The following is a 27,939-nucleotide window of genomic DNA, read 5'->3' as shown; positions in this document are numbered from 1 at the left end:
TCTCAATAAACGTATTTGCTGCTTATTGATAACAAGTAAGGTCATTTCTTGTAGTAGTTATATGTAGGTATTGGGTAGGGTTAAGGGATCTAGAATATGGTCATCCATTATTACGTGCTTTATAAGTACCAATATGCTAGAAATATGCATATAATAAGCAACTGGTAGATAATATATCGTTCTTTAATCTAAAGTACTACTGTATTTAAAAAAAAAATTCTCACTGTTAACATACAAAACAGTTCTCACTGTTATCTATTAACTACATATTTTGCCTCAATAAACTGATTATTATTAATAGATAGTAAGGTAGTTATTACGTTTTGGTATGGGGTAGTATTAATGGATTTAATATGCAGAATATGTGCTTTATAAGTGCTAATAAATGGCCAATATGCTATTAATAAGCAACTATAATACAAAAACACCAACTAATTTAAAATGTTAATAAAAAGTATAGTAGTATCACAATGATATTAACACTGCTTTTCACCCAGAGCTATTTACACTACAATTTAGTACACTAAATTGTGTACTGTAGACGGCAAGAATTGGATTGAAAGCAAAATGCTAATACGGAGCACTTTATTGACACAAAATCATCGAGTTATTGGACGTGGCAGTCGATCAGATGCTCCTCCTGCTTCAATATTCCTTGTGAAATATGTGTCATTTTTCACTATTTTACTTAACATTTCAAGCGTGGCTCTGTGTTTAAAAATGGTTACTTAGTTGACTTCACATCAGCATCTTAATCACAAACAAGCGTGCACAGTGTAACGATTTATTTGGAACATTGAAAACACGTACATATAGAAACGCGTCTTAGCAAAACAGACCTCAGATAAGAGCACAATAGAGACTTAACAAAAATGCAAACATCTGTAAGCAGATTTTTTTTTTCATTTTAGGTTTCCTTGAATGGAGATGGAATTCATTCTGCTCTGCTGACTATCCTGACGTTGTGTTAGATGTTATGTGTCACTCCTGACAGTCTTTGATGAAACTAATCCTCCAGACACATTGACAGCTGTAGGTGCATTATACATTCTAATAAGACGGATTAAAGTCGATCCGGTATTAAAACGTTACAGCATATCAAAATACAGTGGCTATAAAAATATCATTTCACTGTAAATCAGATATCTGAATCCAATCATAATCGTTGAACCAGCACATACATAAATAAATATCCTTTATATGGGCTATAAATCTCAATACAAACTTGAAGTATTAATATAGTTGAATTCGACTCCATGCCTCCTAAGACTATACATGTAACTCTAACGGATGAATCTCATCACTCGTCATGACTCGATGCCAACTCAGAGGCTCTGTGGTAGCGAGAGAAAAGTAGCGTTTCGCACCCTGGCCCTTGGCCTTTTCCCCAGGTTAATTGGTCCATCCGCTGTTTGCTACAGGACACTCCGAGTTCATAGTCATGAACGGTCACAGATGACCCACTAATGTTACAGCACACTGTGCCAGTGTCTTGGCTGCGTGTGAGGCTCAGGGCTGCTGTGCTGAGCCTCTACAGACCACAGCTGGGACGTCTGATCCAAATCTCCAGAGTTGTCTAGGTGAACGCTGAGCGTTTCGAGCCTTAGCTCGGCTGGCACTCGTTCTTGCTGCAGGTGGCCTGCCGCTCGATACGCCAGGTGCCCTCCTCGTACGTGCAGTAGCAGATGTTACATTCGTCGATCTTAACCTCTCGGCCAGCCGGGATCACTGCTGTGTCCGCGTAGCAGTTTGGCCCTGTGCACAGACAGGAGAGGCTGCATCAAATTGAGAGAAAGCCTGCTGAGATCTGCCAACACAACTGCAAGCCCTGGTTTTGAGTGGCAGTAACTGCCAAGGATCAAGCTGAAAATTTCAACTGACTTCATGTAAGTTTTATGATGTTTTCAAGTTAGCAGTCAATCAAACCACAATACTATGACCCAAGTCAGTTCTTTTTTTTCTGCATGTACAGGGCTCCAAACCAACAAATAAATTATAAAAGCAATTAAATATTTAAGAGCCAAATAATTTTTCAGTTGATCAATCACAAAATTGCCTGACATAAATTGTTGTTCAGAAAGGCTTCAGTTCATTCTGCTATACCTGTGATGAAGGGACACTTTTGTATATAAACTACAGGGGTTTTAGTTATATAAACTAGGGTGTTATTTTAGCTGTATTTAGTATAAAACTTTATAATTGGACATCATTTTAAACAACAACCAATAATTTTATTAGTTTATTAGTAAAAAACGTTGTATTTGAAAAAATTAAATCTTTTTAGATATTTTTAGAACACTATTATTAATTTATTCAACAAAATGCTGTTTTGAATATGTATCTTTAAATATACATTGTCATATAAATGATCAGTCAATAAACAGACACATGTATGCCTGAAAAACTTAAACCATATATAACAGTAATGATTCTTGTTTCATTTTAAATCAGACTCACCTCGCAATTCAGTGAGGGAGTCACTTGTGAACTCAGTAAAAGCTCTAAATAATTCAATCTGTTTCATGAATCTTTCTAAATGATTTCAAGCAACTACTTTATCAGAGTCATTTTTCATTGGCATTCAACCCTTGTATGCACAAGATGGCATCTAATTTTCCAAAAAAACATTGTGCTTTTGTAAAATAAAGACAAAATACATTGTGCTTTCAGCTGTCTCGCTGTCCGTGAATATCTTCCTGAAACATGTCTCTAAAATGAACTGAAACTCAGTGAATACTTAACACACATACATGAGAAATATATCTATAAAAAGTTTAAAGTGTTGAAAAAAAATGTTCCAAATAAAGACAGTGCAGCTTCCAATTAATGATTCTTGGCAGTTCAGCGAGGGAGCCACTTGTAAATTCAGTAACAACTGAAATGATAGTGGTGCACCGATCAAGATCGGCCGATCGTTAATACGCATCTCGTCAGTAAAGCCGGTTCTCTAATCAGCGGTAAATTCCATCAGGTGTGTGATTTCACATAGAGCAGCTGTTACTACACAGAGCCGTTGTTCATTGAGAAGCTGCACAAATAAAGGCTGATAATGAACGTGGATTTGCGCAGCTTCTCAGTTTACAACGGCTCTGTGTAGTAACAGCTGCTCTATGTGAAATCATTAACCTAATGGAAGTTACCGCTGATTAGAGAACCGACTTTACTGATGAGATGCGCATAATGATTGGCCGGACTTGAACGGAGCACCCCTTCTAAATGATTCAGTGAATCTGATTCAAATTGTTAACTGTTTGTTCTGTTATTTTAAATGATTCATTACAAACAACCAGTTCATGAGAGTCATTTTTATTGGCATTCAACACAGGTATGCACAGGATGGCATCTGACTAAACTGAATATGGATGTACACAAAGATTTCTCACTTGTTACCAATTGTGAATACACTGTAAATGATCCTTGTAATTTTTTTGCCGCATTTGTGACAGTTTTAGTTGCAGTGTGGATCCCTGATGCAGCTCATTCAATCAAGGCAGGGACATTTCGTCTTGGCATCTTGACAGCATTCCTTTCAGAACCCACAGATGGCAATCAGTCTTTATCAGAATGGTGTTAAATGTTTCAAATGAAAATAGTACCTCTAAAGATGTTCACACTGTTAAGCACAGTTCAATATCAGGCCTTCCATATAACATGACCGTATCATTACTTCATAGAGGAGTAATTGCTGAGCTCTTGGTGCACCATAAACATTTATCAAGCCCCAAGTGCAGACACAAACCTTTAGTGTGCTAATCTATAAAGCTGTTCCTCTCATGCAAGTGCTCTTTCAAAATGTAAAATATTTAAACAAACTTATGTGTTTAAGCCTAAATCCAGCTTTAATGCTTTTGAGAACTTGCTAGAGGAAATAGTAAAGCTGTTTTTTTGGAAATGGCTGTTGAAACGGATGAAACAAACACACTGGCAAATAGAAATATAAACAGGCATGGTATAAAATATAGGTGCTACAAGCAAACATCCTGCTACAGTATTCAAAGCCATGGTAAAGTGGCTTGTGCATGTGACACCTAGAAAGCAGTTGTTTTCATGGGGAATGCATCCCATGTCAGTAAACAGCTATCCATGCTCCTGTCTGGTCCTCTTAATACTGTACAGGTGCTGGTCATATAGTTAGAATATCATCAAAAAGTTGATTTATTTCACTAATTCCATTCAAAAAGTGAAACTTGTATATTATATTCATTCATTACACACAGACTGATATATTTCAAATGTTTATTTCTTTTAATTTTGATGATTATAACTGACAACTAAGGAAAATCCCAAATTCAGTATCTCAGAAAATTTGAGTATTGTGAAAAGGTTCTATATTGAAGACACCTGGTGCCACACTCTAATCAACTAATTAACTCAAAACACCTGCAAAGGCCTTTAAATGGTCTCTCAGTCTAGTTCTGTAGGCTACACAATCATGGGGAAGACTGCTGACTTGACAGTTGTCCAAAAGACGACCATTGACACCTTGCACAAGGAGGGCAAGACACAAAAGGTCATTGCAAAAGAGGCTGGCTGCTCACAGAGCTCTGTTTCCAATCACATTAATAGAGAAGCGAAGGGAAGGAAAAGATGTGGTAGAAAAAAGTGTACAAGCAATAGGGATAACCGCACCCTGGAGAGGATTGGGAAACAAAACCCATTCAAAAATGTGGGGGAGTTTCACAAAGAGTGGACTGCAGCTGGAGTCAGTGCTTCAAGAACCACTACACACAGACGTATGCAAGACATGGGTTTCACCTGTCGCATTCCTTGTGTCAAGCCACTCTTGAACAACAGACAGCGTCAGAAGCGTCTAAAGACAAAAAGGACTGGACTGCGGCTGAGTAGTCCAAAGTTATGCTCTCTGATGAAAGTAAATTTTGCATTTCCATTGGAAATCGGGGTCCCAGAGTGTGGAAAAAGAGAGGAGAGGCACACAGTCCTTGCTTGAGGTCCAGTGTAAACTTTCCACAGTCAGTGATGGTTTAGGGTGCCATGTCATCTGCTGGTGTTGGTCCACTGTGTTTTCTGAAGGGCAACGCAGCCATATACTAGGAAGTTTTAGAGCACTTCATGCTTCCTGCTGCTGACCAACTTTATGGAGATGCAGATTTCATTTTCTAAAAGGACTTGGCACCTGCACACAGTGCCAAAGCTACCAGTACCTGGTTTAAGGACCATGGTATCCCTGTTCTTAACTGGCCAGCAAACTTGCCTGACCTTAACCCCGTAGAAAATCTATAGGGTATTGTGAAGAGGAAGATGTGATATGCCAGACCCAAGAATGCAGAAGAGCTGAAGGCCACTATCGGAGCAACCTGGCATCTCATAACACCTGAGCAGTGCCACAGTCTGATCGACTCCATTAATTCAGGCAAAAGGAGCCCCAACTAAGTATTGAGTGCTGTACATGCTCTTACTTTTCATGTTCATACCTTTCAGTTGGCCAAGATTTCTAAAAATCCTATCTTTGTATTGGTCTTAAGTAATATTAAAATTTTCGGAGACACTGAATTTGGGATTTTCCTTAGCTGTCAGTTATAATCATCAAAATTAAAAGAAATAAACATTTGAAATATATCAGTCTGTGTGTAATGAATGAATATAATATACAAGTTTCACTTTTTGAATGGAATTAGTGAAATAAATCAACTTTTTGATGATATTCTAATTATATGACCAGCACCTGTATAGGCAAAAAGACAATAAGCAAAAGCAAAAAAAAAAAGAAGCAGTTAACAGTTATCAGAGGAAGATAGACTGGCATTGCTATGCCACATCATGCACTGGACCATGCAGGTCTAAAAGTGACTCATCAGGAGAAACACTAAATGGCTTGTCACATTCAGATGCATATGTTAACTAGAAAAAGAGAATTTGTCACAACAAACTCAGAAGCTGTGTAGACAAAACTTGTTTGAAATGTTTAAATAGTTTAAAGCTTGAATGAATGGATGGATGGAAGGCTTTTTACTACAAGACAATCAAGTCTGATTAATTCGAAAAAATAAAGCCTGCTAAGTCAGAACAGCCTGAAGTACTGTGCTGAGTTTGGTGAACACAGCTTGAAAGCTCTAGCAGGAATTAATGGCATTTTACACAGTACTCAATGTGCAGCAAGCTTTGCATTTATTTGCCATATAAATGAGATACTGCTTCAGCCCCATGCTAGCATATGTAAATAATGCATTCTGTGCTGCATGTAAATTATAGCTAATAAAGTTAAAGGTAAAGTTTATGTCAAAATACATTCAGTTAAACCATTTTTTTGTTCATTGGCCTCTATAAGTAGGCCATTCATTGCTTTATCTCCCCAAAAAGTGTAAAAAAAAAAAAAAAAAAGCCTCCCAGGAACCATCAAAACATTTAGAGCGATCCGATCAACCATCAGTTAGAGTTTGGGGCATGGCACAGCAGGCTGAACAAAATAAATTTAGATTCGGATATAGAAAAGCAAGCCAAAATTCGGAAAATTGCTCCAATTGATAATAAATCTGAGAACATGCTGTGTAAGATGGCTTTTATAGTCAGAATTTTTCTATGGAAGTTATTCTTCAACTATGGGAAACGGGCTACAAAACTATGCTGAATTTGGTGGATGTAGTTACATTTAGATATTAAATGTTTAGTCTCAGGTTAGAAACTAAGAAAAACCCAATAATAAACAAAATTAATTTAAAAAAATTATGCCATTAAAGAGAAATGCTACCTAAGCGCCGTGCCCAACCCCCCCCCTTTTTTTTTTTACATTCGCTAAACAAGGAAAAATGGTATTCAGTCTCTAAAAGACATTATCATAAAAGATGGAGGACTACATCAGAAGAATGCAGGCACATCAATCATCTTGAATATTTGGCCAATGCTGTCAAGACGTCATCCAATCCATATTTATAATCATTCCACAGGAAACACTTCAGATTCCTGTCCCCAAATATCAAGACTGTGAAAATAAAAACAGCTGGCACAGCTGATTCATCGTGAAGGGTTATATCTCACATTACCTTATGGCTTTGTACTGTATGTGCATTAAAACTGCTGCCATATATGTTTAACTGTCGCATAACAGAACATGATTATGTATTGTCACATTATATGTGATCACTGGTATACAGAGAGAGGGGGTAGAGAAAGTTGAAAAAGGAGGACAAAGAGAATCGAAAGGAAGATAAATGGGTTCAGTATACAGCAACAAACAATACAGCAGTGGGGCAGTGCGCATGCTGCATTTTTGGCAGTGGACAGGAGTGTTTAATCAAGCTGAGCAGACCCTTATCCTCACCGCCTATCAAAGCACTGTTGTAAAGGCTAAATTCAAGAGAGCGCACCATTAAAGACTTTGGTCCATTCAGAGATGAATTGCATTCCCCATGGTACAGTGATAATTGAGCTAAAAGGCAAAGGAGGAGAAAAGGAAAGTTTGGATCCTGAAAATGACATGATCTTTTAAAGCTCATTAGAGCTGATGCTCTCTGAAAGAGCCGGGATCATAGCTCACACTGCTCTGAGAATAAGTAAAAGGAAAGACCTTTAATGCAGTTCTTTAGTATGTATGCATTATAAATGCCACTAAATTTACTTACTTTTTGTGGAAATGATGACTGGGATGGATGGAGAAGGTGTATGCGGATTTGCAGGGGTATATTTTATTCTGGAAGTGCCAGTGGATGGACTTCACTAAAACATTAATGAACAAATTCCAAAATTCTCATAATAAGTCATACGCTATGCCATATGGACCAGGGTGGTATTGCACCTGTATTTGTTAAAATGGAATATAAAGTACACAGTAGGGGCTTAGTCACTATTAGCTAGTTTGTATTTGGTTGCACCATTTGTTCTTAAGAAAAAATAGTGAGAAAGTAATATGATCTTCATAAAATATTGCAATGTGGAATAATTTTACATTTTACTTCAGAGATCCAATAGCCTTTAAAAAAGGTACTCTGAAATGTACTGTAAATGTACTAACGCTCAGCCCAACCAATATGTAGATGTGTTTGTTGAGGAGCATTATTTGATTTATGGACTGGTATATGTCCAGTGGCAATTGGTTAAAGTTAGGCCCAATCCCAATTCTATTTTATACCCCTTCCCCTTCCCCTACCCCTCCGCCTACCCCTTCCCCTTGTCCCTTAAAACAGAGTGTCAAGGGGTAGGGGAGAAAATATTCCCCTAAGGATTGGGACACCACTACCATGGCGTCACACGCCATCATTCGTCGTCTAGATCTTACAATACACACATATACTGGTGTGCTGGTGTGCATTAGAGCCTTTAATTATCGTTCTGTATTAATGCGCTGCTTACTGACACACACACAAATCAGAAATCGCGCAGCTCACACATCCAGGAGAAAATAAACGGTCAACACTGCCCCATGACTTTTATTAAATACAGTTTAAATATTTAATGGCTGTTACGATCGGAGACCCAGTGGAACGCAGGAGACAAGAGATCCAAACGCAGTGTGGATTTATTTGGGTAATCCAACTCAGAATCCAACATGCAGAGGTCAAAACCAAAAATCCATCCAAACAAACAAACAAACAAATAAATAAACAGGAATAGGAACAGGAACGGGAACAGGAACTCGCAAGACAAGGAACTCAGAAGGCGAGGAAACTGGGTGATGGAAAGAAAGGACTCCATGCAGACAAACAGAAAAGGACTGGTTAATATAGGGAGGATAATGACTAACAAGTGAAGACACCTGAGTGTAATTAACAGGAGTGCAATTACTGTGATGACGGGACAAGGCTTAGTGGGAATTGTAGTGCCAAAGGTGAGGTGCCTATGGGGAAGTGAGACCACTAGTGGAAACTCAGGCAAACAGAGACCAGACAGCGTGACAATCGCTACATTATATTTTCCAGCGACGAGAGGATACAATTGCTGTTTTAAGTAAACTCACTCTAAAAAGATAAACGCACAGACGCGAATACATGCAACTTCCATTTCTCTCTCTCTCTCTCTCTCTCTCTCTCTCTCTCTCTCTCTCTCTCTCTCTCACTCTCAATATTTGAGAAAATGGTTTAGCGATTTCTAATTTTTGGGGGGATTAGCCCCCATCAATGTCTTTGGCAGTTATCGCCCTGATCAGACATATGCTGTGGTACTATCATGCAGTCTGTAATGATATGACGTTAGCAAATATTAGCGATTTTTTGCAAACATTTCTTTGAGTGACATGACCGTTAATATGAACTCACAATTGAATGTAACATAAAATAAATGATTACTTTTTGTTAAAATCTTTATTTATGCCAAAAAAGCCTACATTTATGTGTCTTTTTGTTCGCTGTAGCAGCCATGTTGCCGAGATAATTCATACCCCTTCGTCTGAAGTGTGGTCCCGAAAAATCTTCGTTTGAAGGGCTATCTGGCCCTTCCCCTTACCCCTTCCCCTCCAACCAAAAGAGAATCAAGACGACCCTACCCCTTCAAGTGAACGCGCGAAGGGGAAGGGCTAAGGGGTAGAATTCGGATTGGGCCTTAAAACGCCTTAATGATAGATTTTTTTCTCACAAACACACAGCTTTACACTTCACATGATGTTAATTGATGGAGAGTTGTGATGGAGAGTTGTGTGGATTAGCTGTGGATTATTCTAATGTTTTTATCAACTGTTTGGATTCTCATTCTAACGGCACCCATTCACTGCAGAGGATCCATTGGTAAACAAGTGATGTAATGCTACATTTCTCCAAATCTGGTTTAATGAAGAAACAAACTCATTTACATTTTAGATTGCCTGAGGGTAAATTGTCATAAAATTTTCATTTTTGTGTTGAACAATTCCTTTAATAATAACAAAGATATTTTTATATGTGAATAATTAGAAACCGATTTGAAGTATTATTGAGGCAATTAACTAATTTAATTTCAACCACTACTCCTTCTGTAAACATTAGTTCAATATTTCAAATTTAATGGTGCAACACAAACATTTTTATTAGTGTATAAGTTGTTACTTCACATCAAAACTAGGCATATGTCGTAACTTACACACTGTTGGTGCAACCGGCCCCAGGAATCTTTCTAATTTGTTGAACTTTCATGTATGAAAAAGATGTTTTTAACATAAATGCAAGGCATTTTTATTACATACTTCTGTTAAATACATCCATGTGGTTTGCTTTTCAAATCCCGTTCTCCTACTTTTGTGCATCTCCCGGAATTAAAAGACTGAAAAAATAGTGTTTCAGGAGAATGTAGAGAGAGATGGAGGTGCTGTGCATATAAAATCACTGTCCTCTACCTCTCTCCTTCAGTATCGCAGAGAATCAAGCCCCATTACAAACGGATAAAACCATCAGTGCAACAAATTCGGGCAAACATATTTTTCCAGAGGAAGAAAGAAAAAGAAGAAGTATTTGAGATGAGCTGAGGACTGAAAGGTCTCTCTTAAGTAGGGATGTCCCGATACCACTTTTTCACTTAACGATAATGATACAGATGCCACAGCTTTGGCTATTTGCCAATTCCGATATCAATCCGATATTTTTATTTTATTCTTGAACTAATACTTATAATAATAATGAAATAAATGGAAGCACGTTGCTCAATTAGCCACCTAAAAACATAAAAATCTTTGTCATTATTTTATCTTCGTTATTTAAAAAAAATAGAACAAAGATACACATTACAAATACACATAATACACTAATAAAAATAAACAGTGTTTTGCAGGTACAATAGAATTTAGCAGTAGCATTCAAAAAATTTTATGAACAAGTTAAAATAAAACAATTATTATTTACAAATTACAATTGTAGCTAGACAGTTGCCTATGGCTATGATTTTACTAATACAGTTGTCTGTTTGATTTTATAGTCTCAAGTATTCAGAAATGACACACAATAAATTTTTACTTCAATAAAACCAAGGATTAGTTTTTGTAAGAGTTGTGATGTCCACATGTTTTTGTTGAAGAAATTACAGAGGCTAGCATGTCTATCGCAAAAAGGTTGCCAAAAATGAAAAATTAAGTGGATATTTGAATTGAATAATTTTTTTTTTTTTAAGCAACTGGGATTGGCTACTACTGTTATCACGTGACAGGCTGCACGCTTAACTGGATGTAGCAGCAAGAGAAATGCTAATATTCAAGGATTTAGGTGATGGTTTAAGCTAGATTTTCCCATGGTTTGTGTTGGATAGGTATCGGAAATAGGTATGGGATCATATTTTTTTCTCCCCTCCGATCTCCGATCTAGCGTTCTGGGCCAGTATCTCCACGATACCGATGTCGTGGATCGGAAAGGGACATCCCTTCTCTTAAGCCCCCATGAATATTTCTCCCTCCAATTTTTTTTCTTTCTTTTTTTTGCAAGTGATCCCATTCTCCCCCCAGCAACAAGGATTTTCAGGGTTTTTGGCTCATGCTCAAAATGTTTATTGCAACCTCCTCAGATTAGCAGCGACCCCAGTGTCTGAGCCCTTCAAGAAGAGGGCTTGTTTCCCTGTACGTTGCCAAGGTGATGGCCCACATGAGAGGAGGTCGACAAAAAGGAAAGGGCTGCAGGAAAAAAAAAGCATCTCTTTCCTGTTTGTACATGCAAGGTATTAGAAGAGATTTTGAGTCACTTCGATGACACTATTTTGAATTCCCTGAAAAGATTTATTTACTGATTTGTTCAAAGATGCTTTCTGCTGGTTAAATCTCACCAGCAGGCGTTCATTAAAAGAAGAATCATTTTACATAATTGTACATGGTCATTGGTTACTTATTAAAAATCTCCTTTCTCTCATTGTTGTGAATAAAACTGATTCACATTTGCAACTAAATTAACATAACCCATCTCATTTAGTTAGTCTATGTCAACAATGAACAGCCCAGTTCATTTGATTTTATGAACAAGAGCTGTTTTGTATGAACCAAAGGGATGGTTCACCCAAAAATGAAAATGTGATTTTTATCTGCTTACCCCCAGGGCATCCAAGATTCAGGTGTCTTTGTTTCTTCAGTAGAACAAAAACCAAGATTTTTAAGTCAGACCGCTGCAATTTTCCAGGACCAACGTGCAGTGTGACAGGGGCTTAAGAGTAATAGACTGCAAAGGTTTGACTTAAAAATCTTAGTTTGTGTTCTACTGAAGAAACAAAGTCACCTACATCTTGGATGCCCTGGGGGTAAACAGATAGAAATCAAATGTTCATTTTTGGGTGAACCAAAATTTATTCTTAAGATCAAAAAAGTGCACCTATGTTAACTCATTCAATGACAATCTGAGTCGTCCCTTGAGCCTTTGAAGGAAGGAAAAGAATTACACTCTTCAAAAAGAAAAAAAATATTTATTGTCAGAGCCAGTGCATGAAAGTAAAAGATAATGATTCATTCACTTTTAAAATTTGTTCAAAAGCACTGATTCATTCACAGCACCATGTGAGTTATGCATTGCTTTATGGTGCCCAATTGTATGTGGTCAAAGATTACATAACCAGTTGATGCTGTTTCAATCATCACACAAGAATTCCTTGTGAAAGCTTGTTTATCCTTTCCTAAAAGAGGGTCTTGCATCTTTGGGAGTTTGTGATATTGGTGCAGCTTTCTCTATGAAACTTAAAGCAGCAAAAGGCACTCAAAAGAATCACTCAATGCCAAGTTTCTTATTTACTGACAGTCCCTCAGTTGGTGAAAAGAACGCAGGAGTGCTATGACTGAATCGGGATATTTTTTAGTCCTAACATGGCTGCTCCTCGCAGATGTTCTTTGATATTCATGAACAACTGCCTGCGGTGGATATTAGCAATAGCGTTCACTTTCATCTCCCACCATGGCACTTCCTCAAGTGTCTCCCAGCATACTCCTCCAACAACAGACCCAGGCAGTGCTCTGCACGGGAACATAATACTTCATTCAGCAGCTAAGAAAGAGGTGCTTACCTCTGCTCTTAATGAGCAGCAAATAGATATATCGGCCCTCGTGACTGCTTTATGCACCCTTTGTGCTTTTCATATGTTAACAACCACTTAAAATAAATGAAACTGTAGCTAATAGGATGAAATGTGCTCCGCAGCCTTGAAGGTGTAGGTGGCCTTGCACTGTTTACTGCATTTTCAGCAAGATGCTGACGCTGGCCACAGATGAATCACCTCAATGATGAGATGTTCTAATGACCGAACAAATTACAAGCATTTACGTCTCTTGAATTGTGTGGTTTCTGTGACCTGAGCTAAAACAGTTGGAGGGGCAGGCTTTTGTAGCCCCTGCTGTGTATGCCGTGGTGAGTGTGAACCGAGCACAAGATTATGATTATGAGAGAAATGCTTGAAACCCATTTAGAAATCAATTCTCCTCACTGCTTCCCCATTCAGTGTCAACTCTGCCAACCAAAATGAAGACGACAGACCCCATTTCTACTGCAGCTATTATCATTTCATCCCTTAGACACCACATTTTTCTCAAAGGGCCGGTCTTTCATACAAAGACACAGTCAATCAGATGGTAATTGATCCTTAATGGTACCAATTAAATAATCATTCTCCTAATGATTTACTGGACAAATCACTTGCACAAAAGGTTGAAAAAGTTTTGTTTTGAGCAAGGGTCAAGTTTTAGCTGGTTAACAATGCTCCTTTAGCCTTGTTGTAGATACATTAACTGATGCTAAATAGCATTTTCGTCAGTCACAGCCATTTGAAATTAGCGGTGCATTCTAATGAAAGAAATTTATATCTACAATTAATCATTTAACTTGTATATATCGCACTAATATTTCCATATTTTATAGTGGCAGTGTAACAGTGTAAATTGGATGTATATGCATCTGTCACAGCTTAGGATAGTTTGTAGTGAATGGTCTATCCATCCATTCATCCATCAGAAACAATTGTGGTCAAGATGCTTAAAAGTAGTCTCTTATGTTCAACAAGACTGGATTTATTTGACCACAAATACAGCAAAAACAGTAATATTTTGAAATATTATTACAATTTAAAAGAATTATTTTCTATTAAATATATATATTTTTTAATTTATTAATTCCTCTGATTCAAAGCTGAATTTTCAGCAGCCATTACTCCAGTCTTTAGTATCACATGATGCTTCAGAAATCATTGTAATATGCTGATTTCTGGTTTCTTATTATGATCAATGTTGAAAACTGTTGTGCTGCTCAATATTTTTGTGGAAACCCTGATAATTTTTTTTTCAGTATGCTTTGAATAATGGAAAGTTAAAAAGAACAGCATTTATTCAAAATATATATTTTTTGTAACACTGTAAATGTCTTTACTGACACTTTTGAATCTTACTGGCCCCATACTTTTGACATCCATCTGTAAATCAACAAAACTAAATATTTTTTATCATTATTTTTTGACAAGGCATTAATAAGCCATAATTCAAAGTTAGACTTAGCCAGTACTTTTCCAGTCAAAATAAATACATTTTAATAATACAACCCCAAATCAGAAAAAGTTGGGACAGTATGGAAAACGCAAATAAAAAAAGAAAGTAGTGATTTCTAAATTTACTTTGACTTGTATTTCATTGCAGACAATATGAACACAAAATATTTCATGTTTTGTCTGGTCAACTTCATGTCATTTGTAAATATGCATCCTTTCCTGTCATTCAGACCTGCAACACATTTCAAAAAAAGTTGGGACAGGAGCAATTTAGGGCTAGTAATGAGGTAAAATGGTTAAATAATGATGTGATTTGAAACAGGTGATGTCAACAGGTGATTTTGATTATGATTTGATACAAAAGCAGCATCCAAGAAAGGTCTAATCCTTTAGGAGCAAAGATGGGCCGAGGATCGCCAGTTTGCCAACAAATACGTGATAAAATTATTGAAATGTTTAAAAACAATGTTCCTCAAAGAAAGATAGGAAGAGATTTGGATATTTCACATTCAACAGAGCATAACATAATTAAAAGATTCAAGGAATCTGGAGGAATTTCAATGCGTAAAGGACAAGGGCGCAAGCCTAAGCTGAACAACTGTGATCTCCGATCCCTCAGGCGGCACTGCATCAAGAATCGTCATTCATCTGTAAGCGATATCACTATATGGGCTCAGGACTACTTTGGCAAACCTTTGTCAAGTACCACAATACGTAGTTACATCCACAAATGCCAGTTAAAACTGTACTGTGCCAAAAGGAAGCCCTATGTTAACAGTGTCCAGAAGCGCCGTCGACTTCTCTGGGCTCGGAGGCATCTGGGATGGACCATCACACAGTGGAAACGTGTACTGTGGTCAGATGAACCAGTATTTCAGGTATTTTTTGGGAGGAATAGACGCCGTGTGCTCCGGACCAAAGAAGAAAAGGATCATCCAGACTGTTACCAGCAACAAGTCCAAAAGCCAGGGTCTGTCATGGTATGGGGTTGTGTCAGTGCCCTTGGCAAAGGTAACTTGCACTTCTGTGAAGGCACCATTAATGCTGAAAAGTACATAGAGATTTTGGAGCATAATATGCTGCCTTCAAGAAGACATCTTTTCCAGGGACGTCCATGCATATTTCAACAAGACAATGCAAAACCACATTCTGCACACATTAAAAAGTCCTGGCTGCGGAGGAAGAGGGTACGGGTACTTGACTGGCCTGCCTGCAGTCCCGACCTGTCTCCAATAGAGAATGTGTGGCGCATTTTGAAGCGCAAAATGCGACAACGAAGACCCCGTACTGTTGCCCACCTTAAGACTTGTTTGCAGGAAGAATGGGACAAAATTACACCTGAAACACTTCATCACTTGTTGTCTTCAGTCCCTAAACGTCTTTTAAGTGTTGTGAAAAGGAATGGCAGCATTACAAAGTGGTAAATGCTTTACTGTCCCAACTTTTTTTGAAATGTGTTGCAGGTCTGAATGACAGGAAAGGATGCATATTTACAAATGAAATGAAGTTGACCAGACAAAACATGAAATATTTTGTGTTCATATTGTCTGCAATGAAATACAAGTCAAAGTAAATTTAGAAATCACTACTTTCTTTTTTTATTTGCGTTTTCCATACTGTCCCAACTTTTTCTGATTTGGGGTTGTACTTCCTTGAATGCAAATTTGAATTAAAAAATCTGCATTCTATTGCTACAACTGAATTCAAATTGTTCAGGAATTGTAAACAGAGCCCATCAACATTGTCATAGTGCCATTTTGGCTCCAAAGTGATCAGTCATGACATTTATGGCTAAAATGACTACCCTGTCAGAGTTGACTCTGTACCTGATTTGCAATCATTTTACATCCAGTTTCAGTCTTCTCCAATGTTCTCTCAATGTTCTCAGGGAGTCCTGGCAGCAAATGCCAAGATGATCCATTTAAACATGTGTGCTCTTTAAAATAATTGCCCCACATCACCCTTCACCCAATTGTCCACACTAGCTGCCGAGTCAGAGATCCATTTACCAAGTCATCATTCCTTTTCCGCTGAAGGAGGCAGCGTGGCTGCCGGTGCCATATTAGATCAGCATCCAGGCGTACACAAGAAGCAACAGACTTGGACATGCTGTCTAAAAGCATCTCAAACAACTCTATATAACCCACACTGATTCAGAAAACTTCTCCCAAGACATTGTAATGTGTTCCAATCACAGAACACTCACACACTAACCCGAGGTCACCGCTTTTCTTTTCTCCCCGACTGTGAAACACTCCTCAACAACACGCACAAGGCACACAAAAAAGCTCTGTTCAGAAACTTAGTGTGTGTCCTCACTGTCTGCTGTCTACACAGGCAGCATCTAAACTGTCATCACACAGATAGTGTTCCTCATTCAACTGATTTTATTAACACATTATTGAGCTATGTTAACAGAACAAAGCTACAATTAAATAATTCAGATTCATTGAACTGTATTTAATCTGTAAGACTTCACAATGGGAATAAATTGGTTAAAGCATTTAGTATCATTAAGTAATGATGAACAATAACAGCACGTCAATCTCAGTTTATACATGGGTCAAAGAGTAAACGTCAACATTTTGCTCTCTGTATCACATTAAAGTAATTTTAAATACATAAAAACATGTTAAATGCAAGTAAAGTGTCTGCTTTCATATTTCAAATAACTTTTGTGAAAAAAAAAGTCTAAATATGCAATAATGTTCTAAACTGTAAAATTGTCATTCAGTGTATTGGTCCAGACTTACATCTTTAAATAAACAATAAAATACCAAGCTAAAAAAAAATAGCTTTGTTTTCTTTGCATTTTTTATTGACATTGGCAAGTGTTAGCTGTTATACTGAAAGGTCTATGTCTTTTTTTTTTTTTTTTTTTTTTTTGTATTTCAATAACCAGGGGACTTTTATCCTGAAAATGCAATTTATCAGAGATCATCCAGTGTAACAGGAACAAGAAGCCATTCTGAAAGCATACAAAACTGATAGTCATTCAGCCATCTGTGACATCATCAAATGGCACCCTGAAGACTGTGTGGTGCTGCAGAAAAGTGAGTTTATTGCTCTTAAATATTTGATTTTTTCTCCTTTTCAAAAAAAAATTGTCATTTGGTGTAATGCAATTTCTGTCACACCACACTGAAATCCATTACACTGAATGACCATTATCACTGTATAAATAACAAATTTAGTATCTTATTTATATTACAGATAAATTAGACAATAATGTGTTAAACTTAATATTATATTTTATTTCATTCTTGTATTGTTTAGTTTGTGTTATTGATTAATTTTAGATGCCCAAGAACAGAGAGTTCTGTAAAAAGCCAAAAAACGAATAAAATAAATGTAGACCCAGCAGCTTGGGTGGCACTATTAAAGCCTGTTCACGCCAAGAACAATAACAATAATGATAGAAAATAATAATTTACCAATATTTATGAACAGAGACACCCCCCTCACTACAGTATTTCACAAGTTCGGTAGACGCCCTTGAGACAATTCTCCACCCAAAATACTCATCCTGATAATGTCATTTATGGTATGTTGGCAAACAGAAGATATAATCATAAATATACCTGCAAGCAGCAATTTTTAAGGGCGAACAAGACAGAAACAAAGTGACAAGCTAAGCAAGCATGACAGGGGAGCATCAGAACAGTAGAATAAAATACTTTTTACTCTGCTGTCATTTACTCAGGAATATTATTAAAACTAATTTAACCATACAGACTAAAACACTGCAATTATGGGAACAATGACAATATTATATTTGATTGAGTTCAACACATTGCCTTATAGGATGGCTGTGAAGTATACACATAATACACTGCCTAAGAATTTGTCCAAAATAAGGTATCTCAGATTCCTTGTGGAACAGCCTTCTTGTCAGGAGCATGCCGAACATCTCTTAAAATGCTGCTTCTGTAGGCAGCTCACTAGATTTTGTACCGGAGCAAAAAAAAAGGCTTCTGTGCAAGGGTGCTTTTCATGTAGAGTGGCTTTGAAAATACTGCCTTCTCTGCAGCGGGTACTTTGACGAAGGAATACATTTATGTACCTTATACTTCTGTATTTCTAGTCAAATGGAGGGGAGAAAAACATGTAAAAGTTTAATCATCTGTGCCCTAGGGCTGGAGAAAGCAGACTGCAACCGAAACACCTGCCTGCGCTAATCACCTCACCTCCTGCTAACAAGCAGAGCAACTTTGCAGGTTCATTAGTGCTACTGCTCTTTATAATGCATTCCGGCACCTATCCTAAACAAAGGCCTGCAGACAAATATAATCTCCTCGGGTTTGCATCACCTCACTGAGGTAAACTGGCTTTTATAGAACAATCAGATGGATGCACAGGTAAGCCATATGAGAGGCGATGAGATCTGCGGCTCTGTGCATGCTTTCTGTGAATTTTCTTCGTGCTATGGTAATTGGGTGAAGTGAAAGTGAAGTCCCTGTGGTCATTTTACAGAAGTAATTCTAACCTACCTCTCTCTCGCTCTTGGGGGACACAGCAGGGGTTCTGCGGTTCAGGGGATGGAGAGAACAGAGAAAGAGAGAAAGGCTGGAAGAACACGACCACTTACCGCTCTTACACACCGGGCAGCACCGCTCAGGCTCATATTCCGGATCAACACACTCGGTCTGCGGGCAAGCTGACAGCGAACACAGAACCTCTCCACTGGGCTCACAACGGCACTTCTCACATGGAGACACCTGGAAACACAGCCAGATGAAAAACAAAACCTTCTGTAGCAACACTCATCATACTATTGTGATTGATATGAGGTTTAATTATCAGAGGAATAACAAGAGCTCTGATCTGAGGTGTGCTTCTTACTGGGAACTGATGAGTGTTCGGTTTAATTGATGAGCACGCTCATATAGTCCTGCCAATCAGAGCACTTGAGAGTATATTAATAATGCTTACCTAATTCCTTCAGGCAATTCCTCTGGCATTGCTCATCTCCCTTCCTTTCTTTCCATATTTATGTCCATAGGGAACTCTGAGTTGTACCTTACGCTCGAGCCCATTCATTATGGATGAATATAAATACCTGTCTATTTTATTGAGTGATTTTTCAACTACAGGCACTTTTAGGTCCCAAGGGTTGATTTTCATTAAAACTCCAACACCCCCCCCCCCTCCTTTTTTTTGTTAGACGGAGGTCATATTAAAACTATCTTTTTAGCATGCCTTGATTTATATTTGCTATTTTTCCAGTGTCTTTTAAATATAGATTCTATTGTTTTACCCAAGCTTTCGATCTTAAAATACGAGAATCCGCTTCATCTAAATAAAGCGTGAAAGATAACCCATTTCTATTTTTATTGTGTGTAAATGATTTAGTAACACTTTACGATAAGGTTCAATTTGTTAACATTAGGAGACAACATTACATGTAACATTTGAGCTAACAATGAAAATGACTTCTAAAGCATTTTTATCTTAATGTAAATATTAATATATATGACTATATTATTAAAATCAAAAGTTGTATCTGCTAATTTAATTGTCTTGAATTAAAATGAACAATGAACAGTTGTAATTTTATTATTACTATTAACATAAGATTATAAATATGTTGACTGTGTGTCTCATTGTGTGACTTAATGAACTGACATCAACTAATGGGACCTAATTGTGAAGTGTTACCAATGATTTATATATATATATTACATTTTACATACTTTATGACTGTCCATCGGCTGTAGCATATTTTCCATTACAAACATCAAATTTGCCACTAATAATTTACCCAGCTTGTGAAGAAAACTTTTAAAATCCAGGTAAATATCACTAATAACTGTTGCATTCTATCAAAGTATGCAAACAGTCTGGAAGTATTTACAATACATAAAATGCTAGCTATAAAATTTGCCTTAGGGGAAAGAGTCCATAAATGTTTAAAATGTCAATTTCCACCACCATCATTTGCATGAATGGGTATTTCAGATGTACTGTAGTGGAAATTATAGTTCAGGGAATTTTGCTGTTATTCATGTATATATATACTGTTGAACATTGTTAGAAAAAAAAATTAAATCAAGTAGCAAGTTCAAAAAGTGCTTCATTTTTAAAAATCCACAGCACCCAAAGTTCCCATAGTTAAAGAAACAGCCACCTGCATTTCATGAACCTGAACTGTATTCATGTGATAAATTCAGTCTTTCTGTCACACAGTGGATTTCTCAAGCATTCATGTGACTCCACAGATGTCTCAGAAATCACATACTGTATATTTGAACAAACGATCAGTTTTGCTCACTGCTTCTTCTCTGATTCCAAGCATAAAATACAAAATACTTTTCTGGCATTAGCATTTCTGTAAAAAGACCCTTCTGCACACAGTATCTCCTGAGACAATCTTCAAAGAATCAAACAGAGGACAATGTGTCACCTCCAATTGAGATGGAAAATAAAATAAAAATTCACAGGGTTTCTAAAACTGAAAAGTTCAACAAAGGCGAGCACAGATTTGTTCAGCAGTTCCACCTGAGAGGCTCGCATTGTGGGACTAAACAGATATGATACCAGGACTCATTTCCTTCTGCCGAGGGTTTAATTGTTACCTTTGCGGTCTGCATATGCATTAGGTGTGGCTGAACAGAACCAATAAATTCAGTGCTTGGTCATTACCAGTCTTTGTGAAAAACACTTATGCTGACTTATGCATTAATAAATCTCACTTGCTCGCCATTAAAGCTTAAGTGTTTTGGATAAGGACTCCAAAGACACAGGAGGAGGAGCCAATGAAAGCTGAATCAAGAGCTGTAGAAGCAGCTAGTGGCTTTGGCTACACTGTGGGTTGAGACACGCAGTTCAAAAAGAATCATTTGTGCACCTGCTGCTAACTCTGAAACTGATGGCATGCGCTTTTTATTATTAGAGAGCATCATAATAAGACCTTACAGGGAAAAAAGGCCTGTCGTCTTCTCTTACATAACACTGCCTAAACAAGATAAGTCACCATTAGTTTCGCATAATAATTGAACACCTCACACTTTCAGAGCATAAAAGACAGGAAAAACAATATTTTATCTAGTGGCGAGCCTCCTCCCTGGGGAAATTCTGGGGCTGAGGAAGAGTGATGGATTAAAAATGAAAAAATTAGCAATTTTGAAATCTCATTTTTGGCCTGCTGGAATCAATATATAATCAAGACATGATGTGCACACATTAGATTTCTTCAACTGGACAGAAAACTCCACTGGACCACAAAAATTCAATTCCACTCAATAATGAACAGAGATTCGTAGGAGTAAAGATCTAAATGCAAAGACTTCACACAATCTACCATAAAATAAAGGTCACTCTGGCACTCCTGACACTGTTGAATACAGAAAAAAGAAAGGAATAAACCTAGTTTAAGCTGGCATATGGATAATGAAGCACTTAATGTGTTGGTCTAACCTTGAACTCCTCCAGAGATGAGTAGATCTTTCCTCGAAATTCACAGTAGTTTTTCTTCTCTTTGCACTGCGGGCAGCACTGGCTGGTGTCGACACGCAGGCAACGAGGGTGAAGTTTTGGACACTCAGGCTGGGTGCACAGAGGACCTTCATCTGTACACAAGCATGGGCAGGTGGAGGGTCCTGGGGTGAATTTCTCCCCAATGGCAAACACAAACCCTGTTTCGTCCATGCAGCCTTTACCCCTATAATCAGGGTAAGCATACTCATCGATCTCATGCAGGGATATGTTGGCCTCTTCCGTTGGCGCCTCTTCCGTTTGTTTGAGCGATTCTTGCTCACCCCAGGTTTCGAGGGTCTTACCTTGTAGTTTGGACCCTCGTCTCAAGGGACTCAAGTTGGGTCTGTTCCTGCTAGAATTGGATTTGTTCCCACCCTTGATCCCCTCCAGTTCAAGATTACTCAGCTCCTCCAGACGTTGCTTTGCACCAGAGCTCAGTGCGCCCTCCTTGGCCTGGGTCAGAACACGCTCTAAGCGCTCTTTCTCCCCACCCTCTGGCACCGACACAATGGGATTGCCCCGTACACTCGTATACAAGAGCCAGCAAACAAAGATAAGTCCTGTTGTCATGGCAGCCGAGTGAAGCATCTCGCTCCTCTCCACCAGCATAAAAAGACAGGATTGCACCTGGACTCACATTACAACCCTTAAATCACAGGTAGACTCTAGTATAGCAGAAGCATCGTCACATCTGTAAAAGAAACAAACTAGAGAGTTCAGCACCATGGACAGAGGCAATGCAATGTTATGGTGCATTCAATCCTCCTGAAAAGTTCATATTTACGAGTTGGGAAATCTGGTGCTTTCAGGTCACTTTGGTTGGATTAAAATGGTGATGACCATATTGATCCAATATGATGTGTTTTTATATGTTATGATTTATTTTGTTTATAAAGGTGCTGGTCATCGAATTGTTATATAGTCATATTTGCATCATAACTGAACAATATTGTAATACCCCCCCCCCCCCAAAAAAAAAAACTAAACAACAACATTAAATCACCAATTCCATGAGTTCTATTTTATGAGTTTTCCAGTCATAATTATGAGTTTGTTGATGTGTTTGTGGTCATTCAACTCATAAATATGATCTTTTGGACATGACATAAATGCATCATCAGTTATAGAAGATAGCTACAGCAGCTAAAAATCTAAAAACTGATCAAAAATCAATTCTCTTAAGGAGTGCAAAAATAGAAACAGTGATCTACAACACTCCTTTCAAACCCCTTCAATGATTCTTCAGTCAAGTTAATCATGCAGGCTATGAAACCGATTCTGTGCTTCTGTAGATTTCATGAAATTATAATATGTAAATTGTATTTAATAGAATGATCTTGTTTTGTTTCATTGTTTAACTAAATATAAAGCCGGTTTAAATAAAAGCTACTAATTTTTTTACTAACAACTAATGTGAATAATCATTAACTGATTGCAATAAATTGACCAAATCCAACACAATTTAAATAAGCCATCTTTAATTTGCAAGCATGGCCTGTCTAAATGTTCTAAATTATTTGATTGTTATCCTTGCCATGTTTCATGTACCAAATGTCGAGGTCTGTGAGGACTTAGTCACTCATACATTTCTCATAAATAAATGAGATCCAGAATGTAAAATATAAACAAATCTTCAGTTATGGAATCTAAATAAATTATTGTTACATTAGAAATTATTTAGTACTATAAATAAGACTGATGTTTATTTTAATTCCAGTTAACTGTATTTGTTTAACTCAGTTGTTTTATTTGATCTATTTGCAGAATTACTCACTTTTAAGGAGCTGATTTGATTGATACTGAATTCTAAACAGCTATATGTAATTTGTCGCTATAATTTTAAGTAGACGTTATGTACACTGTACAGAAAATAGAAAATAAGCAAAAATGTATATAATTTATTAATTAATTAATTTTCTCTTTTTTTTTTCAAAAGAGATATACAACCCTCCCATTCTGGAAACATGTGAAGGCTGACTGCCTCGGGTGTGATCACACATAGCGACAGCAATCTTCCAATCGCACCTCCACGCATCAATTTTCACGGGGGTGATGGACATGAAAGTAAATTGCCTCAAGGGAACTTGACTCACAAGCACTTCAATAACTCTTCTATTCTCCATCCAAGCGCAATCAATTCACTTTAAATGTGAATCTGTTAAACGACACGAAGAGGTTAATCGTGAAATAGATTTAAGATGGGGGGAAAAAGGGATCAGTTGAAAAAATATTTAAGCAATATCACACAAGCATACTGATGTGCTGAATATCAGCAAGGCTGCAAGTTATCACAGCTATGCTAATATTAAAGTGACAATGAAATGGAAGTAGCCACAGATCTATTCTTATGTATTGTGATGTACATCCGATTGTCGAAAAAGGAAAAACTTAGGTTTGGGACTTGATTCCATCTGCAAGTTGTTTATTGGATGTTGAAATGTGGGCATCACGCTCAAAAGTGGAGGTAGATAAGCACAAGCTGCATACATAACCAGAGAGACTTCTGTCCTTTCACCAGAAAATTGAGTTATTACATTCCGATTAAAAGTTACAAGGGCATTTTTTATAAAGAAAAAGAAGCATGTATGGATTAATTGTTCACAATAACAGTTATAGAATGCATTTAGACAGGGTGCATTTTCATTTAATCATCTTCGACAATAACAGCCAGAACCATTTATTAATTCATTTATTTATGAATTAATCTTACAAAACATTGTGTTTTACAATTATGTACTTTCAGTTCTACAATTATGCACTTATACAAAGTAATTAATATCAATTAACTTTTAGGAAAGAAATTGGGCCGTTAGTTGGTTCGTATACATGAAGACAAACTAGGAATGGGATGTCTTAACAGAGGACAGAAAAACGTAATATGTTTGAGTTATTTAAAGAAAAAAAAATCTAAATTGTACAGTTGCTAATAGTTTGTGCAATTACATTTATTTAAACTGAACATTAGAAGTTCATACTGATCATGTTCTATTCTGTAACTAATTTTAATATAAATAATACACTATAGAATAAAAATATTGCATTTTATGGGTGCAACTGGCAGTCCCTTATGATAATGAAGCCTGGTTTTATTATACAGTGACCGTAAGTAATACTAACTATAGTATTTGAAGATTTGATTACCACTTCATTAAAAATATGTGCATGTGTAAACAATAATTATATCATAATTAATTTTAATTAATAATTTAATAAATGAAATAATGTAAAAGTTAATTTTAGGGGTATCGGTATAGATATCGTTGATACTGGTCTTTGACAGTATTGGTATTGTGTTGAAAACAAAATAAGAGGTATTGCCCAAGCCAAACCATCTGCGATGTGAGCAACAAAGCATCTTACAAACTGAAAGCCGGACTTGAACCGAAGTGTATAGTGGATCGGAGCCCTCAAAGATTTAGGAATACTCAATCGGCTCCAAACACCGAAACCTAAAATTTGAAGAACCCTCTCTACCAGAGGCGTAGCAATAGGGCTATATAAAGCATTTTGAGGGGTCCCCCACAGCTGATCATTTGAACAATCGAAAATGTCACTAATAATATAACGGAGCAATACATCTGCAACTCTACTCTACATTACTCGAGTGAATCCGCCAAATTGATCTGCGATTGACAGTGATAACTGTAGCAATGGACGTAACAAACTATCTGACAAGTCGATGTCAAAACAGAGCTGTGCTTTATGTGATGCAGAGTAGATTCAAAACTACAACAGCAACACCTTTAGCAGCTTCTACAGGTCAAGATAAATTAAAGCTCTCCTTTGATGTGTCCTTTTTAGGCAATGTTTGAACAATGCAATGTTTAAATTAAATCTATAAAAATGCCAAAATATTTATTTATTTTTGCATTATTTAATTATTATACCATTTCATAATTCACTTAATTTGTAGTTACCATACTAGGCTGTCGGTGTCTGGGTCTATTTAATTATTTATTTCTTAATGACATGAGACTTTTTGACTTCCTGCACTTGCTATACTTAATAGTCATTTTATAATAAATTCAGAAGCAAGCCATGAAAATACAGAGCTCCACACATGACATGCAAGAAAAAATAAATTGTGCGCACGATTTACTAATTCGTTCCCTCAATGTACTAAAACGTGCACACGATTATTAATGCGTTCCCTTGATTTACTATTGCGTTCCCTCGATTTGCTAAATCGTGCGCACAATTTATAAATCGAGTGAACGCAATAGTAAATTGAGGGAACGCTATAATAATCGTGTGCACGTTTTAGTACATTGAGGGAATGAATTAGAAAATCGTGCACATGATTTAGCCTAATATATTTTCCTGCATGTCATGTGTGGGGCTCCATATGAAAAAAAAAAAACTAGTGAGTTGAAATGGCAACTGAGCTATTGAGTGATCCTCTGCTGCCATCTATTGGATATAATGGTAATTTCATGTCATTTTTATCCTTTGTTTTAGCCTTTGTTTTCCACCTTCTTCATGTCTTCTTCATGAATGAAAGTGCATATTTAAAGTGATTTTTTATTCTTTTGGCGGAGTTAAAAAAATATAATAATAAAGGCTTTAAATTATTATATATGTTTTAAAAATTTCGGTTTGGGGGAGGGGGGTTGTTTGGGTGCTCGTCTTTGTCACCCATGATTAGTTTGCATCCCTGGGTGCTGTTTCTTGCTGTCAATAAATATTACATTTACTTAGTTGACTATTTATTTAGCTCGTCTACATTGAAGTAGTTGAGTTAACATAATTAGTTGGCAACTAATAAAACTAGTAAAGCTGATAAAAACATAGGTCAACAATGAGCTAAGAGAGGCTGTCAGTTGTATCTTCTGCCATAAAGATGAAGATTGATATTTTGTTGAAGAATACGCACTTTTTTTAAAATAAACATTTTATGTTCTATTATACGTGTTTTAACAAATTTGTGTATGTTGTATAAATATATATATATATATATATATATATATATATATATATATATATATATATATATATATAGGTAACGAAGATATATTAACAAAACAGTCTTTTAGAAGGGCCCCCATCTATTAATTTTGCCTGGGGCCCCATTTCATCTTGGTTCGCCTCTGCTCTCTACAGGTAAAAAGACACAACCGCGCTTGGATTTGGAGACTGCAAAAAACATATTTTTTATATATTTTTATTTTATTTTAAAACCTTGCTCCTCCTTCCACTTTGCCCACCACAAATACTGTAGTGCTAAGGCTGTTGACAAAAACAAGATGAGTGTTGCAAACAGTGAAATGTTCCAGCTCTTTTATACAAATTCAACTACCTGAATGAATTGTGGTAAAATTGCAGTAGCCAAGATGTACAGTAACTCATGAAATGTGTAACACTACATTTTAGACGAAAATGACATTATTAATCGTTAATCTAAACTCCCATTTAAGCACAAAAGCCATGCATGTAGCTCTCAACTCAAGTCCCTGTGGGCTGTGGAGCCTGTTGATGCAATGCACAGGTGCTCTTCACAGCATCATTCACATCCACTCGAAAATCACATCTACAGGCTCACAGATAACGATAGAAAGAGTAACATCTCAGGTGAAAGATCACTTTAATAACTGATGCAATCATTTGGAGTTGAAGCTGAGAATAAGAAAAAGAGGCGTAGATAATGATGCGACACAAAGCAGATGCAAAAAACACTCTCTACGCTGTAATAGAAGCTATTATCCTTAATATTCATAGCACATACATAAGTTAATCAACGTAATGCAACCCAAAGAAAAGCTCTGCGCCCGTGAATATCAGTTTGTTCATGCTGGGCATGCTTAAGCGCATCGGTCATGCAGAACAGTACATGGACTCTTCTTAAACGTTTAACTGTAACTTTACAATGCCCTGTAGAGGCGTTAGAACAGACTGGACGTCCATACCTGCATCTTTCCGTCGGTGTGGTTGGTGTGTTGTGTAGATAGTTGTCACACAGTTGATATCGAGGCTCGTTCATCTCCTCATCACCTCACAACTGCACTCAGAAAATTGGAAATTTAGTTTAAATGGTGCCACTAGCGAGGACGACAGGGCTGTTAAAGTCTCCTCAGCTCTTGCCGGAGTACTGAAAGAAAGGAGTGGACTCCCCAGCAT

At 37.0% G+C, this 27,939-nt stretch overlaps 1 protein-coding gene and 1 long non-coding RNA gene across 2 annotated transcripts; one reads left to right on the top strand and one right to left on the bottom strand.

Moving 5' to 3' along the window:
• Nucleotides 1-786: 786 nt before the first annotated feature.
• Nucleotides 787-27,939, bottom strand: LOC132110885 (brorin-like). The gene is made up of 4 exons (XM_059517943.1): nt 27,729-27,939; nt 21,766-22,516; nt 18,938-19,067; nt 787-1,755 (listed from the first exon to the last, which is right to left on the bottom strand). Exons 2-4 carry the CDS (start codon nt 22,432-22,434, stop codon nt 1,604-1,606), a joined length of 951 nt encoding a protein of 316 aa, XP_059373926.1. The 5' UTR covers nt 22,435-22,516; nt 27,729-27,939; the 3' UTR covers nt 787-1,603.
• LOC132110886 (uncharacterized) lies at nt 17,343-19,549 on the top strand. The gene is made up of 3 exons (XR_009424690.1): nt 17,343-17,402; nt 18,484-18,668; nt 18,823-19,549. It is a non-coding gene; the product is annotated as an uncharacterized LOC132110886 (long non-coding RNA).

Source organism: Carassius carassius, chromosome 30, assembly GCF_963082965.1.
Source record: "Carassius carassius chromosome 30, fCarCar2.1, whole genome shotgun sequence".
In the NCBI taxonomy this organism is placed as follows: Eukaryota; Metazoa; Chordata; class Actinopteri; order Cypriniformes; family Cyprinidae; genus Carassius; species Carassius carassius.
The sequence above is the reverse complement of the archived record's forward strand: the minus strand, read 5'-3'. Positions and strand labels throughout refer to the sequence as shown.

Coding starts and splice junctions, on each gene's coding strand:
- LOC132110885 (XM_059517943.1), bottom strand. CDS start 22,434: ATGCTGGTGGAGAGGAGCGAGATGCTTCACTCGGCTGCCATGACAACA. Junction 19,068..21,765: donor CATCTCTGGAGGAGTTCAAG/GTTAGACCAACA, acceptor CTGTGTTTCCAG/GTGTCTCCATGTGAGAAGTG. Junction 1,756..18,937: donor CTGCCCGGTGTGTAAGAGCG/GTAAGTGGTCGT, acceptor GTCTGTGCACAG/GGCCAAACTGCTACGCGGAC.